We start from the raw sequence: 21,677 nt of genomic DNA, 5'->3' as shown, positions 1-21,677 counted from the left end.
CTCTTTACGCAAAGATTTGACTCTTCCCCTCAACTCCACTTTTTAAAACAGTAAAAACTTTAGCGTAAAGATAACTATTTATGTGCGGAGAGCCAAGATCAAAACATGCATTAATCCAAAAATGTCCAGAAACTAAATAAAAAAACAAGTTTTTTTTAACTAAAAGTAAGGAGCGACATTAAAACTTAAGACGAACAGAAATTACTCCGTATATGAGAAGAGCTTTTCCTTCTCAACGCCCCGCTCTTTACGCTAAAGTTTGACTCTTTCTCTTAACTCTACTTTTAAAATAATTGGATTAATGCATGTTTTGATCTTGGCTCTCCGCACATAAATAGTTAAAGCGAAATTTGCGTATTGATTTTTTTGGCTAAATGGCTTTCTCATAGTTTTAATCTAAAGATTTTGAGAAAAAAGGAGCAAGGGAGTAGGCCTAGTTGCCTTCCAATTTTTTGATTATTTATAAAGGCAACTAAAACTTGTAATTTCTTACGAACGTTTTCATTAGTAAAAAAATATACGTAACTTACGAATTAACTTACGGAACAAACTTCCATATTCGTATGTTTTTATTGCGTATATGAGGGGGTTCACCTCCTCGTCAATACCTTGCTCTTTACACTAAAGCTTAAATTTTGTCCCAATTCCTTAAGAATGACCCCTGAAGCACAAAGGCCGTAGAATAAATAGTTGAAATTACAATAAAATACTTTAGCGTAAAGAGCGTGGTATTACGAGGAGGTAAACCCCTCATATGCGTAATAGTTTCTGTTCGTTTAAAGTTTTAATGATGCTCCTTACTTTCAGTTGAAAAAACTTTTTCATATTTATTTTTTCATTGTTTTTTTCAGTAATGCTAGAAAATCCTGTGCCCCCTTCATTGAAATTCTCTTCTCCCATGACAAATTCCTCCATGGAAAGAACCGTCCACATAACGCAACACATCAACTTCATCCCCCCCAAACCAAAAAATCCCCCTGAAAACGTCTGTACACTTCCCAATAGCCATTACTATATGTAATGGCTATTGGTAACTTGTAACTTTTTATTAGTAACTTTTTATTGGTAACTATATGTAACTTGCAGCCCCTCCCACGGGGACTGTGGGGGAGTAAGTCATCCCCTAAGGCATAGTTATTAGGTTTTTCGACTATGGTGAATAAAATGGCTATCTCAGAATTTTGATCTGGTGACTTTGGGGGAAAATGAGCGTGGGAGGGGGCCTACGTGCCCTCCAATTTTTTTGGTTACTTAAAAAGGGCACTAGGACTTTTAATTTCCGTTAGAATGAGTCCTCTCACAACATTCTAGGGCCACTGAGTCGATACAATCACCCCTGGGAAAAAAAAAACAAAAAAAAAAAAAACATAGAATTGAACCTTCTATAGATTGAAACTTCTACAGTAGGATTCTCTGATAAGCTAAATCTGATGGTGTGATTTTCGTTAAGATTGTATGACTTTTAGGGTGCGTTTCTCCCTATTTTCTAAAGTGATGGAAATTTTCTCAGGCTCGTAGGTTTTGATGGGTAAGACTAATCTTGATGAAACTTGTATATTTAGTATCAGCATTAAAATGCAATTCGTTTGATGTAACTATTGGTATAAAAATTCCATTGTTTAGAGTTTCGGTTACTATTGAGCCGGGTCGTTCCTTACTACAGTTCGTTACCACGAACTGTTTGATACAGAATCATTTCTGTTCGTTTTAAGTTTTATTGTCGCTCCTTACTTTCAGTTAAAAACTTGTTTTTTTTACTTTTAAATTGCAGATAGAAGCTTGAAACCTGTAAAGTAGGGTTCTCTCATACGCTGAATCTGATGTTGTAATTTTTATTAAGATTATATGACTTTTAGGGGGCGTTTCCACCTTTTTTCGAAAATAAGGCAAATTTTCTCAAGCTCGTAACTTTTGATGGGTAAATCTATGCTCTAAACTTGATGAAACTTATTTATTTAAAATCAGCGTAAAAATTAAATTCTTTTGATGTATCTATTTGTATCAAAATTCTGTTTTTTAGAGTTTCGATTACTATTGAGCTGGGTCACTCCTTACTACAGTTCATTATAACGAACTGTTTGAAAATATGCAATTTTGTATTTTTTGCAAGAAGAAAGATCACGGATGCGTGTTTATTTGTTTTGTTTTTTCCAGGGGCTGTCGTATTAACCGTGTCGTCCTAGAATATCAGAAGAGGGGTCATTCGAATGGAAATGACAAGTTCTAGTCCCCTTTCAGAGTGACCGAAGATCGGACGGCAACTAGGCCCCCTCCCTTGCCAATTTTTTCCCAAAATCGTCCGATCAAAATATTGAGATAGCTATTTTGTTCATCACAGTTGAAAAGCCCAATAACTATGCCTTTGAGCATAAAATGACCCCCACCCCCCACAGCCGCAGGGGAGAGAGCTTTAAGTTTTAAAATTTGCCCATTGTTTACGCATAGTATTTGTTATTGGGATGCATGCATACATTTTCGTGTGGGAGGGGGCAAATTTTCTGCTGAGGGATTTTCCAAAGGGGAATTTTCCGCGGAGAGGGAAGTTTCCAGGGAGTGAACTTGTCAGGGGAAATTATACACTGCGGGAATTTGCCATAATTCTTATACAAAATTCTTTTTATAAGTCTTGCTTTCTCTTTTCCGTCTCAATTTTACGCGATAAGTGGTTAAGAATAATTGTCCAGGGTAAATTTTCAACGGGATAGAATTGTCTAGAGGATACTTCCATGGTGATCGGGTTTCTCCATGGAGCTGAGGTCAGATTTTCTAGTATTATTTAAAAAAGATCAGAAATCAAATAAGATAAACAAGTTTTTTCTACTGAAAGTAAGGAGCAACATTAAAACTTAAAACGAGCAGATATTATTCCGTTTATGAAAGGGGCTCTCCCCTCCTCAACGCCTCGCTCTTTAGTTTTGTTCGGAATAATTTCTGTTCGTTTTAAGTTTTAATATTGCTCCTTACTTTCAGTTGAAAAAACTTGTTTTATTTATTCAGTTATTTTTTAAGTTTGATGTGATTATTAATTTTAATTTCAGTTCGTTTTAGTTTTCATTTATTCATTCATTGTAATTCTTGCTCGCTTTAATTTTGGCTTATCATCATGACTTTATTTCTTTTTGTTTCTCGGGGGAATGAATAAAAAGATCACTGATCATTTGAATAAGAAGTACCCAGATATCCAAGAAAATTTAGAGTTTTGGTGAGTGAGGGAGTGAGCACCCTGCTCCCCTAGGGACGTTCCTGATTCATTCCTATGTATACATTGTCTTCCTAGAGTACAATTGCCATCAACAGGTTTTGACATCGTATGGAAATCTTCCATTGGAGTGAATACATGTAGTAAGTGTTCCTAGGACATTGAGCATCCTTCATCCTTCAGTTGCACTTATAAGATTCAACGATCTTTCTATATGGCACAGGGAGTTTCCAAGCGGAATTTCAACATTCATATTAAGCAGGAAAGCGCGCTTATCGACACCATTTCTTTCTTCCGGAATTTTTTCTCCCACAAAAATAATTTAACCGTTTAAGTGTTAAGTAACTTTAAATCTTTTTCTGCAACTGACGAAGTTTTTCTTCTCGGTCGCCCTTTCGGTTTCGAAGTCACTATCTTCAGTTTTTGACTATTTGGAACCCTGTCAAGTATTTAACCGAAACTAGATCCTTAAAGAAATTGCCGACTTTGTTTTTCTTCAAGAAATTTCTTTTTTAACCTAAATTTTTATCCTTAATTACAATTAAATAAAAAGTCAATTGAAGGTAAGGAGCAGCATTAAAACTAAAACAAAGAGAAACTATTATTAACGAGGGGACCACCCCTTCCTCAACCATAGCTCTTTACGCTAAAGTCTTAAGGTTCTTTAAAATACTTCCCATTTAAATTTAACAGCCCTTGCGTTTCAGGAGGCATTCTTAAATAATTTGGACGAAAAGTCAAACTATAGAACAAAGAGAGGGTTGAGGAAGGGGGCAACACCCCTTATTTACGGACTAATTTATGTCCATTTTAAGTTTTAATGTTGCTCCTTACTTTCAGTTGAAAAATCTTTTTTTTAATCTAATTTAAGATCTTTTTTTCAAATCATGCCATAAAATCCCCCTCCCTTTCCATTTAAGATTATACACCAGAAAATTCCCCACCCCAGTAAAATTCTTCCTGTAGAAAATTCCTTCTCCCTCGAAAGATTTTCGTATATTTCCCAGTAGCAAATACCGTATATAAACAATAGGAAAATTGCAAAAATTACAGCCCTTTCCCAGGGGCTGTAGGGGGCTATGTCATTCTCATAAGCATAGTTATTTAACCTTTCAACTATATTAAACCAAATGGCTATCTTAAAATGTTGACCGGATGTCTTAGGGAGAAGTGGTGTGGGAAGGGGGGGGGGTAATACCACTCCAATCTTTTTGGTCACTTAAAAAGGTTACTAGGACTTTTAAGTCCTATTGAATTATCCCTCTCCTGATCATCTAGGACCACTGGCTCGATACGATCACCTCTGGGAAAAACAAATAAACATTCATCCATAGTCTTTCTTTTGACATGAAACAAAAATCAACATTTTTATAGATAGAAGCTTGAAACCTCTACGGTAGTGTTATCTGGATGAATTTTATGGTGTGATTTTCATTAATATTGCTTGAGGTTTTGGGGGTATTTACCCCCTTCTTCGAAAATCAGGCGAATTTTCCCAGGCTCCCAAAGAATTTCCCCAAGCTTTTGATGGGTAACACTAAAGTTTAAGAGTTTTATAGATTCGAAATCATCATAAAAAAACAACGCTTTTGATGTATTGTTATAAGTTATTATTTTTAATTGCTATTAGTATAGGGCCCAGTCACTCTTTATTTACAGTTCGCTGCCACGAACTGTTTGATATAAATACGAAATAATGTCATTCTATGGCAATATTTCGTACTTATATACGAAAAATATTAATATTGAAGAATATGACAATATTTTACATTGTGCAAGATTTTTTCAGCTTGAAATATTTTTGGCACATTTGGACCAAGAGTGACATTGCTCACAAGTGATATAAATACGTATTTGGATTCAGATCAAGTATGTCAAATTAGAGACCTAAATTTCTTTCCTCGGACTTCAAATGCCTAACGAAGACAAAGTATCCCATATTATTGCCACTTAATGGCTTGTACTTGTGACGCTGTTTGCTGTATGATTTAAAGCAATAGAGCCTTATTAATCCTAAGGATCGCCAGAAATTACGAAATTAAAATACCAAGGAAGGTGAAAACGGAATTTGATTTTTGAATTGGTTAAGTGGCAACTCACATAGCAATATGTATCTTAAAAAATTAGAAAAAACTGGAAATTCAATTTATATTGAAAAAATCACCATATGCAGTTGTACAATTTTTGGTAGCAACGGGTGCCAAATTAAAAAAATAACGTGGGCGAAAAATCGGCTAAAAATAAGCTAAACAAATGACACCAACCAAATTAAGAAAATTAAAGTTTCCTTTGAAGGTATAGCTGTCTTTAGGAATCGACATACTCTTAATGCTTGATGTTTTACTGACAAACAGCGTTGTTAAACTTAGCTAATTAGTTTTGTTTACTTAATTTCACGGTTCACTATGGCAACACTGACAAAATGTGGTAGTGACCTAAATAATCAATTATTTTGAAACAACCAAACGGAAACCACGGTTTTCAGGTATGAATAGACCTAAGATTGGTCCAAGGGGATAAAAATATTTATAATTTGATTACTTTTGTAATTTAAAAATTAGCTCAAATATACTTTACATGGCTGAAATTAAACAATTCATGGTAACAAACTGTAAGTAAAGAATGATTGCTAATTGTAAACGTAATTGTAAAAAAAAAATTAAAATTTGATAACAATAATAACAATAGAAGACTTAAATTTTATGCTAATCTCAAAATGTAAAGTTCATTAAACTTAAAATTGGCCATTAAATTTCCGAGCCTGGGACAAATTGACAAATTTTAGAAAAAGAGGGAAAAGACCCATATTCCAATGTACAGAAATGAAAATTCCTATGCACAGAATGCATAACTTTTTGTAGAATGTCAATCACGAACACATGTTTATTTACTCGCTTTGTGTGTGTCTGTTTGTTTGTTGTTTTTTTTCTAAATGATGATTGTATCGAGGCAGTGGTCCTAGGATACCGGGAGAGAGCTGGTTCAATCGGAAATTTATAGTGCTCCTTTTAAAAAGTAAAAGAGATTGCGCCTCGGTAAAATGGCGTAGAAGGCCAAAACTTCACCGAAAAAGTTTATGGGACAGCCAATTGATTAAGGATCATTTAAAGCAGTAGGCTACTCTCAGTTCCGAGTTTTGGACGCTCTAACGCTGCACAACGGCACATTTGTTCCAGAAGTACTTGCAGCTTATACAAAACAAACGGTTTCGTTTGACTGAGCTTATTCATTTGAGGCTTCATAAAACTATCTATGGTCATGTACATTCTGTGCCAGCTATTGGACAGGACGGTCGGTGGATTTTTCTGTAACTGGGCGCGAGGGGTGTGTCCAAAAAATCAAAAAAGGTATATTAGGTCCAAATTTTCTCTCTTTATTTCAGCATTCAGATATATATAGAAAGAATGGGAGGAGGGGTGTTCTGATGAAACCCAATAATCTCCTTTATTCTGAGGAGGTTTTCTCTACTAAGCAAGCAATAGAGTGCTGAGTAGTGACAGTTTCCTTCCTATTCCAGAGCTATTTTAGATGCAGAATAAAAAACAGCATTCATAAGCTTACCTGCAAAGATGAAGAAGGGGTGGGGTTCCCATTAAAAAATATTTGCCTGAGAATACCTACCAAGATTCTATTTTTGATATTTTAAACGCTCGCGTGTAAACATTTTAAGGGAGCTTTTTTTAAAAGGTGATCACAATTTAGTGAGGACCGAAGCATTGTTGTACGAATGGTACATGAATTAAAAACATACTATACCAATTGGTTGTTTTTTGGTGCATCAATAAAAGTCATTTATGAAGGGGTTTATTTCGCTTAGTTTTAAATTTTAATTGAAGTAAAATACTGGAAGTTTGTGTTTAGGTTACTTATATTATTATTAGGGAAAAATCGCGAAAAAGGGAAAATTAATGAGGAAAATAGAAGAATCTATTATTCTTGTGTTTCGACTCCGAAGATTCTTTTCTTGATTACAAACCTTATACACAGGTCGTTTTGAGAGAAATGAGCACGATTCCATTGTATGTAAAAGCAATAATTTTTCCAAGATTCACTTTATAAAAAAACAATTAAATATGCAACCAGAAGTGGATAAACTTGCTTTATCTTTGAGTCTTGTTTTTTTTTTCAGTCAAAACTCAATCTTTCGAGAGCTAAAGTCCTTTCTATAACTCAAAAATCCTTAAAATTATACTTTTGATGTATAGGCTACTAGTGCTGACGAAACTAACAGGACTTTAGAAATCAAAAGGAGCCACACACCACAGGAGTCATAAAGGGTTAGGCACACCTGGTGTATACACAAATTTAATCAGACAGCAAATACCTTAACCAGAAAAGACAGGAAAGCAAAAAAGAAAAAGCAGCCGAATCTGTATTTTCAACTTTGTCATACATATAACAATAGCACAAAATAACAATTATACATATTCTTAACCAATAATAAGCTCAAATAAAGGCAGCAAAAGTAAATGGTATGCCCACTGTCTGCTCACAAAGCCTGGCTTCTGAGGTCGAAAGCAACTTAAAATAAATAATGAATAATTTTTTTGTTTAACTGCATCTGCTTATATTTTGATTCTTTTTGCGAAAATAATCATTTTCCTTATTTGGTACAAATCAATATATGATAAGAGTTTCACGTAAACAAAGCAAAGCTCATATATTAGTGGAATCTATATCCTACTACAATGAAATATTGCGAAGAATATGGGTTCTTTTTTTATTATTCAGAGCTTAATTTACTTGTTTTTAGAGTGAGTTTCACGTCTGATGCGGAAATGACAGACCATTAAAGCCTTTTTTTTAAAAGATATTGGGTAATTCGAGCGAAAATATGTATTTTTATATCCATTGTAAACACTATTCCAAAAATGTATACACCTTATATAGAAAAGAGATTCATAAAAACAAAATTCATAATTAATAATCAAGAAAAGGAAGATTTTATCCATTTTTATAGGATCAGCAGATTATTATTTGCATTTTGGTTATTACACACAGTGGTTTGGTTGATATTATTTTTAATCTCGCACATTGCTAGCATAATATTTTTTCTGTTATCTACTGGCTTGACACAAATATTTAACTTTAAACATCATTATTACTGTTAATTAATTATAAGTTAATATTTTAATTATTACGGTAATTAACTATCGTGTATCATTGCGAATATTTAGTTGCTATTCAAAATGGACAGATGATAATTAGGGAATTGTCGATAATGTCTCATTGACAGCATTTATGTAGACATGACATTACGTATAATGTCAAATTAATAACTTTTTTTTAAATAGCACTATCAACTGTTGAAAAAAAATCTTGAAACAAGAAATAAATCCAAAGTTCGGACAAAAAAAAAGCAAAAGAAAACAAACAACAATATGAATTGGCTGAATGGCACAGACACAATTCATGTAAATAGAAGGCAAGGTTATTAAAGTATGTAACGCAAGACTTATGAGCGACAAGAGACAAGGCACAGTCACAAAATTGAAAACACAGAAAAAAAGCTGCCCTCGCTTATTTATAAGCTCAGCACAAAAATCTATGCGTTTTGGACTAGAATAATTTGAGCAGGCCGTCACCGATGAACCTGTGGGGTCATACCTTTAGGCTTTTGCATTTGCTATCAAACTGTTGACATGCACCTAAAAGGGTACGATGTAGGTCAATGAGCCGTTCATGCAGCATGTCAGCTAAGTTTTTTATTTCTTCTCGCTTTCTAAGTTCTTCAACTTGTTCTAAAATAGCCTTTAGTTGGATTCCACGTTGTTTGAGCTCACATTTCATTGCCTAAAATGTAAAAGTATAAAACAAATCATTAACTTAAATTAAACACTGTCTAAGATACATTGCAAGAATCCTAGTAGTCGTATAAATTTACGGTAAAACCTTTTTTAACGGTATTTAAATTCGGGTGATGACAAATTTCTACTTCACACTATTAGTAGCACACCTCTTAAATCACTCGAGTCTCTCCTAAAAGTATTTAGTACAACAGTCAAGGCCAAAATGGTTAAAATCAAGAAAAAGCTGAAATCTTTAGTTCCTTAATGGCCTATTGATTTAAACATAAATCAATATTCGTGTTTTCTACTTCTTTTGCTTATTGCTCAGTTCTAGCAAAGCTGCAATAATGAAGTATTCCACCCTGTAAAATTTAGAACTAATGAATCAGAATGGGATGCTCATATTTCGGTTTCAAGGTCTCTGAAATTACATAAGCCGTGATATAAGTCTTCCATATATATGCGTCTGCGGATCCAGCCTTCTAGCCACCCTTTTATTTGACAGGTGCCCCTTCTGACGGTTGCAAAGTTCCGAAAAGAAAAATAATTATTCTAAGATTGTACTGTCAAGGAAAATATTTCCTTATAGGTTTATTAAACTGTGCTCTCATTCTATATCTAGAATATCAGGATTAAAAATGAATTGTTCCTCCATAGGAATTAAATAACAAAACAAGTTTTTTTTCAATTGAAAATAAGGAGCACCATTAAAACTTAAAACGAACAGAAATTATTACGTATATGAGGGAGTTCACCCCTTCGTTAATACCTCGCTCTTTACGCTTAAGTTCGATTTTGTTCCAGTTCTTAAAGAAGGACCCCTGAATCACAAAGGCCGCTTAATTAGAATAAATAGCTCTTTTGAAAGTACTAAAAAGACTTTGCGCATGATTTCCACATTTCTACAGTAAGGTTCTCTGATACGCTGAATCTGATATTGTGATTTTCATTAAGAATCTATGACTTTAGGGGATGTGTCCCCCTTTTTCCAAAAATGAGGCAAATTTTCTCATGCTTTTCATTTTTGATGGGTAAGACTAAACTTGATGAAAATCAGCTAAAGAAAATCAATTCAGAAAAATATGCTGATTTAAATCAGCCTAAAAATCAGATTCTTTTGATGTATCTTTTGGTGTGAAAATTCCGTTTTTTAGAGTTTCGCTTACTATTGAGATTCTTACAGTTCGTTACCCAAAACTGTTTGAAAATAGAGAAAAAAAAAAATAAATCCCTTGATTTAAGGAGAAAACAGAAATCCAAACAGGAAAATAAACAACTAATTCTTCTCTATTGATTTTTCAGTATCATTATGTAGTTCAGTTAAATACAAAAAAGTGATCCCAACTCTGAATGCAAATAATTCCGCAAATTCTAAGCATAAATATTTAAGTCATAGAAGGAGTGATGAACCAACAACAAAAATTCTGGTACTAAAAGACGGTTAACAGTGTTTGAAAATAACTAATCTAATACAAACAACTCAATCGTGCTCTACTTTTCTGTCTCCTAATATAAGTTTATTTTTGCATTTTTAATTATGTGAGTTTCATGTTACTTGAAGGTCAACTATTCAACCTTTAGCCGAAATTTTTGCTATTTCACACGGGAATTCTATTCCTCTCAATGTTAATTAGAATCGTTCGATTACAACTATTTTTTCTGGTGGAGATTTTTTTTACAATTTCCACACCCTAAACTTTTCTGCTGTTCCAATACCATATCCCTTCTCCTTTCTATTGATAGCTTCATCTTCCATTTTTTTAAATTCAAAACTACGATTTATTTTATTACTTCCCCCTACACTAGCTTGGAACTAGGGTAAAAAATTATCATGTGTTGCTTAATTTAATCTTTATTTGTTTAGTAATTGGTTGCTAGATCAAAATTTATCAATTCAGGTAGGAAGAAGGTGTCGTTTCTTCCAAGCTGTTCCTGCTCCAAATGGGACTCATGAAGAATATTGGAGCTTTTAAGTCTTGGGAAGGTATCATCATCAGAATCCTACATGCATACAACTAAAAACAAAACGAATTCGGCACGGCTCATAGTGGTATATGCACCGGTAGAGCCAACTAAAAGAGATATTAGTGACTCAGAAGAATTTTACCTGCATTTGCTAGAATAAATAGACAAGATCAACATGTATTAATAAAGCTTTTTATTACTACTACTATTACTAACAACTCACTGCAGCACCAAGCCGCCTGAGGCCAACAGAGCTACTCAAGCTCCTCCTCCATCCAAATCTATTCAATGCCTCCCTCTTCACATCTTCCCGGGTTCCCATTTCCTTTAAATGATTTCTTTAAAACATCCTCCCACCCGAGATGAGGACAACCTTCTTTCCATCTAGCCCAAGACTGTTAACGGAAAAGGACAATTTTTGGCAATCTGTCATCTTTCATCTGCAGAACAAGCCCTAGCCATCTCAACCTTTCTTTCGTCATAGCCTAGAAAGCGGGGTTGCACCATATTTTTCGTACAGCCTACTGTTTGAAATGCGGTCAGTCAGCCAGGTATCCGGAACTATCCTTAGGCAATTTCTCTGTATAACATCTAGTAAATCTTCATCCACTTTTCTGAGAGCCCATGCTTCAGAGCCATATTTGACCACTGTCATCACTGTATCTTCCAATATCCTAATATTGGTTTGCAGACTTATCTTAATGCTCTTCCAAACTTTTTTAAACTGTGAAAAAGACCCTGAGCCTTGGCTATTCTACTTTTAACATCTTCATTACTCCCACCGTTTTTACTAATATGCTACCAAGGCAACTGAATATGTCCATCTGATCAATCTTTTCGTTACCTAACGTCACCTTTTCATCTTCACATATTCCTATTCTTAGTGACTTAGTCTTCTTAACACAAACTTTTAAACCTGTTCTAGCACTCTAACCTTGAAAAACCTCTAAAAGCTCATTCATTTTGCTCACACTTTCATCTAGGATGTTTAGACCATCAACATAATCTAAGTCCAGACAAGTTTTTCCTCATCATTTGATTTTGTGGTCTTCCATTGCACTTAATGTGCTCCTTAAGACAAAGTGCATCAAAATGATCCACATAAAGGGGAATAGAACACAACCCTGCTCAACTCCTGATTTAATACAGAACCAGCTGCTAACCACACTTCCTACCTTAGCCGCAGTAGTATTATTTTCTCGAACATAGCACTTATCACTTTAATGTATTATCACTTATCACCTTTACTAAAGCTCTTCTATCAACAGATCTCGAACGCCTGCTCATGATCTATAAAACTGAATACCAAAAGTGTTTGACACATAAGTCATTTCTCAATTATTAACCTAAGAGTGAAAATTTTGTTAAAGCATCCTTTATCTTTTCTAAAACCGCAATGCTCTTCTCTTAAAACTTTGTCTACAGCATCTCTCAGTCTAAAAAGTATCATATTACTAAGTATTTTGATATCTACAGAGACCAGACTAATGCCTCGATGATTACTACACTCACTCTTATCACCTCTCTTATACAGTGGTTTAATTCAGGTTTTCCCAAAATCGATAGGTACTTCCCCTTTTTCACAAATCATATTCATAATCTTCAGTACCTTATTTCTAATCACAGAGCCACCATATTTAAGAAAATCATTCACCACACTATAAGCACATGAAGCCTTATTATTTTTTGATCCTTTTAGTACTGTCGCTAATTCTTCCTCACAAAACAATTTTCCTTCATATACAAGGTATCACAAACTTTTTCATTTTCCTCTTTATCATTCTTTACAACTATATCTCGGTTTATCACATTATAAAAATATTCCGCCCATCTCTCTTTAGCTCTTTTCTTATCACTAATTATGGCCCCGTTCCTATCTTTCACTGGGGCAAGTCTGGATTGACAACTACCTCTCAATTTATTAACATGCCAGTACTATATTTCACTGTTATACCGTTTAGCTGCATCTTCCAGATTCTCGTCAATTTTATCTATGGCCGAATTGGTGAAGTTTGGCTCGGTGATTTGAACACTTAAAAAGGCTGAGGAAGAGAAACAGGATATTCAATGAAGGAATTTCCTAAGGTTAGCTTTACGGATTCGTTTGAAAGACTGTAAATCAAGCAGTTAGCTGTCTAAAAAACTTAGTGTAACAATAATTTCGAGGGCTAAAAGTAACTGAAAGATTGTTGGAAGCATGGTTACAAAGACAGAAATGAAAAGCTATTGAAAGAAGGATAAGATGGCTTGGTCCTTTTTTTAAGATGAAGGATAATAGGTTGCCAAAATCGTAATTTTGGAAATTTGGATGGCAACTGGTTCCAGACAAAAAGCAGGATGACCTCGAATGGGGTTATAACTGGTTAGACAAAAATATTTATAGGAAACCGGAACTTCAAGGAGAGATCAAAGGACAATGATTTAAATAAAGTGGAAGTAGAGGGAGAGTACCGCGGTATTCGCCTCAGTCGCCTTCCTGCTGCGATTATCTGTCAGTAGTAGTAGTAGCACTAGTAAAAGTATCACCAGAAAAAAGATAACGCTAGCACATGCACAGACCTTTCAAATTAAGTAATTAGTTCAATAGCAATTTGAATAACTTTTTAATTTTTGACACACAGTTTGCTTATGACGCTTATTTGCTTATTTTATTTGTACAATCAAAACATTGCCAAGGTTCTGTTTCTTTTATTCACGTCCCTTGACCCTTGAAAAAGTTGGCTTCACCTTTTCTTTGAATTTTAATCATCCGTATGCATGAACATAAATTCACTCATTAAAAAGAAGTTCTATTTCTCTGTACAGCTCCAAATCTGAAAATCAGAGTGCAGGGCAGAAACACCTGACTAATAAAGATATTAATTAGGAAAACTTACGTTGGAATTCCTTAGCTCTTCTCGTAATTCTGGCAGAGAATCAGGTACAGTGTTTCCGCCTCTTATTGCACCATATGTTATGGAAAGCCATGACTCAACCTCCACTAGGATACCTCGATACAGGTCAATATCTTTTCTCATTTTGACTTTTTCCTGAAAGTGTTTTTAGATGAGAATCATTATCTACACGTTTTTACTACTAGAAAGATAATGTAACAGCTTTACGTCACATATTTATTTTTCAAATTAAGCAGTGTTTTTGCACGTAACAATCATGAACTAAAATCAGTTCTTTAGCCTCAAATGGCCCTAACATTAATTTCTATCTATATGACAAGCCCTAGTGAATGTGTTTTGATGCTTCATCAACACAAACTAATTTATATATATATATATATATATATATATATATATATATATATATATATATATATATATATATATATATATATATATATATATATATATGACTATATCAAAATAAAATGTCAAACGTAAGAAGAATCTCTTTTTGTTTCATATTCGAGACCGTAGTTTGAGAGGAGGGAAGGGAGTGTAAAAAGTTTGAATACCCCTCTATAGATGTGTAACTGAGGGTGTATTTAAAGTAGTCAAATCAGCGAACCCATTTTCAAGCGATTACATTTCAATTACGATGATCTTGAATTCATTTGCAAAGTGTTTCAATTAAAATCGGTAAAACAAGGGAATCATAACGTACAGGTTATATTCCTTATACTTCCTGGAAAATACATTCCCAAATTAATTAAGGTAAGTTCGTTATTTAGAGTGTAAATCCTAAAAAATAATATAACTTTATTGTAAAGAGGGTCAGATTACCGAAGACGGTTTTAGTGGGGAGGGACGAAGGGGGTACTTGGCTCGGGCGCAGATATTTCAAGTAAACAGTCTAACGGTTATAGTAATTTTGATATTTGAAATTTATTTTTTATCAAATTAAAGTAGAGGGCACAGTTGGCAGTAAGTATAAGCAAATTGAACCAGAAATTTTTACTTTCCCAGTGTCTTCACCACCATTCCTTGAAAATATAGTAAGTAGACGGAATTTAAGCAATTTTAAACTAAATTTTGAGCAAAAACTAAGTAGGCCGAATTAAAGAATTAGAAGCAATCAGTTGGGACAAGACAAAATTAACTTTTTTGCGGAGGCTAAAGTAAAAAGGCCCGATTTAAATAAATGGAAAATTATGTTAATAAATAACAATTTTGTTAAAATTCTGCCTGAATGAGAGGCTAGGGGGCGCTAATCAAGATTTTGTCCCAGGTGCAATACAGACCACAACCGCCACTGCGGATTGCAATGTATTTTAGCACAACAAACCCAGAAAACTCGACTTGGAATGACGTCATGATTACACCATGAGAGGGCCGAAGACCCTAGGCGACGACAATAGAGGGCAAAGATACCGCTGGGACAATGAAAAGCTGGTTAAAGGTCAAAGCAGCCCCCGATAGAATTAAAGATCCATTTTTGAACACCTAAGGCCCGACATAGAATGAATCTATTATTCATTTTAATTTCGTTTTAGGCTATTTAATTATTACTTTGGGCTTTCGCTAAGTTTTCTTATTATTGGGCTTTGCTTATTCATTAATATAATTTATATTAGATTTTTAATTTTGACTTATCAAATGACTATTTGCACTCTCTTTAGATTTTAGTTTCAATCTCTATTTTTCTCTAAAAACAATTTTTGGGAAAAGATTTAAATCTGATTGGTCAAAAATCTTCTTATTTTGTTTTATTGTAACTATTAATGTTTTTTAATAAATGCATGTCCGATTTCTTTTTCAATGATTCCTGTTTTGCTGTAGGTAAGTAAAATTAAGTTTATATCTTCCTATTAAATAAATTTTGTTTCTATTAGGGTTTCTTCTGTGAAAAAATATTTAAGAATCAAAATCTTCGATTCTCGGTGAAAATTATTTGCATCGATACAAATAAAAGTCTTACTACATCTCCAGCAAAAACGAATTTTTATGTTTAAAAAAAGACTATTGAAAATATATGGATCAAGTCAAGCATTTTTGGCAGGGAGGAATGGGGGGGGGGTTAGAGGATAAATAAAACAAACAAAAGTACATAAACAAGAGGTAAAACGGTTAATTAAGACAGTTTCCACTGCCAGCCATTGAAAGTTTAACTGTTATCTATATATTTTTATTTTATTTTCATTATAAATGACAAGACGATATAAACCACACATTTTTTAGAATTAACAGCAGCTTTTCATTCTCCAAATAATAAAGAAAAATTATAAGAGGATTTGATCAAAAAGACAGACACAGGCTTCCGTGCGACAGTGCTGGGCCGAGGAGCAAGGCTTTGAAGTAGCTGGCGTAACAGGTGGTAGACTTCAGCGTGGTAAACAGACAGTTTTATTTGAGTAACCGGGGACTGATGACCTGAGATTGGTAACATATGAGGTAGCTTGTCATAGGGAGATGACCAAATAGTTAAAATTTCTGAGATTCATTTGCAACTTGAATTTAGAGAATTAACGACATTTGAAATTTTGAAGTTTGTTAGCCAGTCAGCACCACGAACAAAAAAAAAAGGCAGTTTGAACGTTTTGGCGAAAATAAACTCTTAATTGGAAGGCAATTTGTTCTTAGTTGTATCCATTGATATAAAACCTTAAAGGATAAATAAAATTTAAAATAAATTTCCTTCTCAAAACTAGATTTAGACAAAACATTATGTTTCAGTGTTGTAGAATTGCCAACCAGCGCCTGCCTACACTGAATTTATTGACCCTCTAAAATAAATCCTACTGATCGCTAATATTTCATAAATTTTTATATGTCTGTTTGAATGAATGTAACATATTTAACTGCTCCGGGTGAAATAGTAACCTTGAAATATTGAGCCAAATGCTAGTGGGAGCTAAGGAGATGCCAAGGAGCAAAAGAGAAGGAGCAAGGAGCAAAAGAGGAGCAAAAGAGGGATTTATTGCCTTATCTTCAGTTAGACCCTTAAAAGAGCCCTGGAACTTCAATTTTGAACCGACTGAGCCCCCTTCGTAGTTTCAAAGATTCCATACGAGCATTCCATACGAGGTGGCCGAGAAAATGAATTATCGAAATAAATATCGACCTTAACAGAGTCAACGCTGCGGAACTTATTCAGGTGCTGTTCACCAACCACTCAAAATCTATTCTGCAGAATAAAATAAAATTGAAATTGATTAAATTCCTATGACGCTTCTTTTGGGTCCCTACTATTGAAAAGTAGGCTATATATGTTTTATATTTACTTGGCTCGACTACAAGCATGGTTTTTTTTTAAAGATAAATTATTTAAAGTAAAAGAAGTTAGAAGTTTCGAATTAAAAACTGATCCAGTGTTGAGATTATAAAATAAACATAGGGAGCTCAAATTTTTATAGGGATAGGTTCAGGCTAAATTATCTATGTTGGCATACGACCGAGCATTTACCAACAGGGTGAGATAGGTTGGATTTTGAATTGCCTGCCATAAACTATTAAGACAATTTCAGGATATATTAACGAACTCAATTAGATATGTCCATCCATTTATCGATCAGTGTTATAACAGAGAATCCAAAAACGTATTTAAAGGGGTTCCCTGCTCAGTGCATTTCGGAAAAATTCCAAATAACTTGGCACGATTACAAGCATGTTTTTTCTTAAAGATAACTTATTTGAAGTAAAAGAAGTTTAAAAGTTGTAATAACCAAGTGTCCTTTGAGAAAATAAAAGAACTCACCTGTAAAGCTTGACGTTGTCTTGAAGCACGAGACTGTAAAGCAACGTGTCTGGTCCGTAGCCCAGTTACAAGGGCAGACAAACTTTGAGCTTCTGGGTCACTTGGCAATCGCCGAACAGCACTGTCAACGTTCACAAGACGAGGCTCTAGGCAATTAAGCATATCAATAATTGGCTAAAAGAGAAACAATCATTAGGTTTAAAATAGTTAACCGCTTAGAATAAAATTCTTCCCACTTGGCAATAAAAAAAACAAAAAAACTTAAGCAACAGCATGTTCTAGAAAAATCCAATTCTAGTTGCATTTTCTACACTACCACGTTCAAGCTGATACATCTAATTCTTTCATCAGTTTCTGACGTTCAACGAACTGATCTCGGTTTCTGAAAGGTGGGAAAGAATCTAGTAATGAGCAAACCACGGTTCATGGTAACTTATGGTTTAAAAACGCCTTTCAAAAATGCCCAGTGAAAAAAAAAATGCCATTTATGGTTGATTCAGGAATTACAGCTATCGTTTCAATTAATCTTAATTTTTAATGTAATTTTGAAAACAGATTTACAGGAACTTTGAAAAAGAGCCCAAAATACCATAAAAATGGCGTCTTATCGAAACAGAAAGTACAACACTGGAATCGCCATTGTCAAAGACTCTACTAATTAAACTTAAAGCCCCACAGCTTGGTCAAAAGGTAAATCGCTTTTTGTATTACTCTTAGCACTGATGTGTCCTCATTTTTTCTTTTTTTTTTTCTTCACCGCTATTGGGGCACCAACGTCATAGAGAGCTATCTAAGGGATGTTTAAAAGCTGTTTTTTTAATATCCAATCTCTTTTTATAAATTTGAAAAATAATACCATCATAAAGTGCCACAGGGCACCCAGAGGGTAATATTATAATCTCCATGGTTGAAAATCCTTAGCATGAGATTAACAAACTTCCTCTTATGTATTCTCCCTTAACATTTTCATAAATCTTCTACTGACCAACTGAAGTAGTAGGCTACTGCAAAATTACATAGAGCTGTTTAAAGGTATCAATTAAAAGATAACTGTTATATTTGCATAACTATTATAAATTCGCCTTTATAACACCATCATAAAGTGCTATATGACATAAAAATAGCATCTTTTGGTGCAATTAAATAAAAAAACAAGTTTTTTCAATTGCAAGTAAGGAGCGACATTAAAACCTAAAACGAACAGAAATTATTCTGTATATAAAAAGGGTTGTCCCCTCCACAACGCCTCGCTCTTTACGCTAAAGTTTGACTCTTTGTCACAATTCTACTTTTTAAAAGAATTAAAAACTAGCAATAAAACAATCTTTACTTGTATATAAGATTTTGAGTGGTTCCTGAACCAAATGCCTACACTTTTAAACCACTAAAATATTGAGGGGAGGGGTACAGGTTTAGTTTTTTGGAATTCAATTGCAAACTATAAAACAGAATTGTTTCAATTCCCTTTTGGATGAAAACACTCCATAAGTTTGAAAAAGAAACTGAATTATCTTTAATGAAAATTTTGATTGTCTTATGCTAAGTTAATTTAAAATTACGAAGTAGACATTTCTTCCGTAAGCAAAAAAGCATGTAAGGCAAAAATTGCACATGTGCTCAAGGTTCATGTTTAGTTTTGCTTGACATGCTAATGAAAGTGTTAATGATCTGTTAATACCTTTGTTAATGATCTGTCTTATCTACAATTGTATCACTTAATAACAGGGTTTTCAATAAATTGAAAACTTCCAATTTTTATTGTAGTGTATCAATCCCTCTTATTCTAGGACCTTTGGTTCGAATGCTCACAAAAAAAAACGCATCCGTCGTCATCCTCCTCGGGAAAAAAAACGAAATCTTTTGAATTTGTGTAAATAGAGCCGTAAAACCTCTACAGTGAGATTCAGTGATATGTAGAAATTGGTGGTAGGATTTTTGAGGCTATTTTCGCCCGTTTTCGAAACTCGAGCAGCTTTTCTCAGGCTTGTAACTGCTATTGGGCAACTTTAAACTTCTTATGTAAAGCAACTTTAAACTTCTTATGTACACTTCTTATGGCCTATATTATATAGGCCATAAGGCTTCAATGTATTATTTTATGTGTCTAAATATCTCTTGAACAGTATTGGAATGAACTAATAAAATCAAACTGATTATTTGATATATGATGATATTAATTATTGAAAGTTTCACAGTCCAAGATTTTGTTTCAGTGTAATTTTCATTTTATTTTCAATACTTTAATAACAGGAAAAGAAAATATTTGCAATATAATTTGTCAGTGAAGCGACAATGACGCGGTAGGCTTTAGATTTTTACAGTTAGGGAAAGGGGCAACAGTTGAACTCTTGTTAGTAGTGAAACTATATTTGGCTTGAACAGTTTTGGAAAGAACTAATAAAATTAAACTGAATATTTGATATATAATGATATCAATTGCTGAAAGGTCATCAGTTCAAAACTTAATTTTATTGTAATTTTTAATTTTATTTTAAATGTTACAAAAAGTAAATAAGAAAATATTTACAATATAATTCGTTTTCAATAAAGCACCAATTTGTAGGTTTTAAACTTTCACAGTTAGGGAAGGAGGCAGTACCCAAACCCGTCTTTGTAGCTAATTTTGTACATTTCGAGCTTGATTTGCATACTCAATTCAAGTGTGACTGATTCTGGTCGTTTTGAGTTTGAATTATTGTAGATTTTTATTTCTTCTGATTTTTGGGTTTAATATAGCCTTTATTTTCTTTTTCGGAGAGTTTTTTTTTTCAAAATTAATCTCGATACAAAATCCGATTCTTTTACGGATGTGTGGTTATCAAAACTCCACTTTTAGGTTATTATTAGCTTAGGAAATTATTAGTACGAGTCACTCCTTGCTTACAGTCTGTTACCCTGTAGCCTCAGAAAAGTACGTCCTCGATTTGTTTCATCATAAAAGATTATTTCAATATCTCGTTAGGATTATTTTTCTATGAATGGATTATTTTCAATAAAGTACAAATTAAAAGAAAGCATTTTTTTGTGTGTGTGAAGGGGGAGGGGAAAGGGTGTTGAGGTAGTTACGAATCTCTTGCTATTTACGGTAAGTTCTGAAAATTTGTTATTTTTTTTTGTCACTACATAAATGAAGGCCGTCCTGGCCGAGTGAATTGGTGCGCTGGATATAGGATCCTTCGTCTGAGAGGACGTGGGTTCGAATCCCAGTCTACCCGATTATTTAGTTTAGGACGGGGGTCAGTGGTGTGACTCTGTAAGCTTAGCCAGAGTCGACCCAGCTCTAAATGGGTACCTGGAGATATCTGGGGAAGGTAAACAGGAAGGGTGTGCGAAAGAACAGCATGGTTGGCCCCCAGTCCCCCCTTGCACTTCCTGGCTGAAGGGCCAAGAAACGGAGATTAGCACCGCCCGTAGGGACTTTAAAGTCTAATGCCGTATACTTTACCTTCTTTTTACCATAAATGATTGTTAAGCTTATTGCTTTATTGTTTCATCCACTTGAAAAAATGTCTATAAAATTAAAAAGGTACAGAAAACGTTAGCTTGTTTAAGTTGATTACTTTTAATTGAAAAAAAGTTAAATAAAAAATTTTCGGTTTTGCAATGAAGAAGGAAAAAGAAGAACGAAGAAAAGCATATTTTACAAAACGAAAAATAGATTACGTTAAAAATGAAAACTTTAAAGCTGATTTTAAAAACAGCGAAAATTTAAAGCTAAAGCTGGAAAAAAAAACCAGAAAGACAATCAAATCAGACATTTAAAAATTTATAGATAGAAAACGATGGTGAATGAAAATGCGAATTCGACACTCTGTTCAATTTCATTGATGATACTGAAGTTTACTAGAATGGAAAAAGAAAAGCAAAAGCAAATCTGAAAAGTGCTGTATTGAAACTACCGTAATAGAACTAAGTAAAAAGAAAGAAAATACCTCATAGTTTTTCAGCGTATGTTCAAGATCCTCTGCTGTGACTGAATCAAGATTTTCTTCAATTGCATCAAGCTGGCTTGATAGATTTCCGTATTCATTTTCATATTCCTAAGCAGAGCAAGAAAAGAAAAAAAATATTTCATAGTTATTTCCAACATATTAGAA

The 21,677-nt window shown here is 33.8% G+C and overlaps 1 protein-coding gene across 1 annotated transcript in view; it reads right to left on the bottom strand.

The window, feature by feature from the left end:
- The window catches only part of LOC136028707 (muscle-specific protein 300 kDa-like), a gene marked incomplete in the record, with an annotated part of 463,479 nt that overhangs the window by 137,295 nt on the left and 304,507 nt on the right, over positions 1 to 21,677 (bottom strand). The window contains 4 exon segments of the mRNA XM_065706609.1: positions 8,807 to 8,992; positions 13,830 to 13,982; positions 17,581 to 17,754; positions 21,513 to 21,620. Coding sequence (XP_065562681.1) covers positions 8,807 to 8,992; positions 13,830 to 13,982; positions 17,581 to 17,754; positions 21,513 to 21,620 — 621 coding nt within the window.

This window comes from Artemia franciscana, chromosome 1, assembly GCF_032884065.1.
Source record: "Artemia franciscana chromosome 1, ASM3288406v1, whole genome shotgun sequence".
NCBI lineage: Eukaryota > Metazoa > Arthropoda > Branchiopoda > Anostraca > Artemiidae > Artemia > Artemia franciscana.
This window is presented reverse-complemented; position numbering and strand designations above follow the sequence as displayed.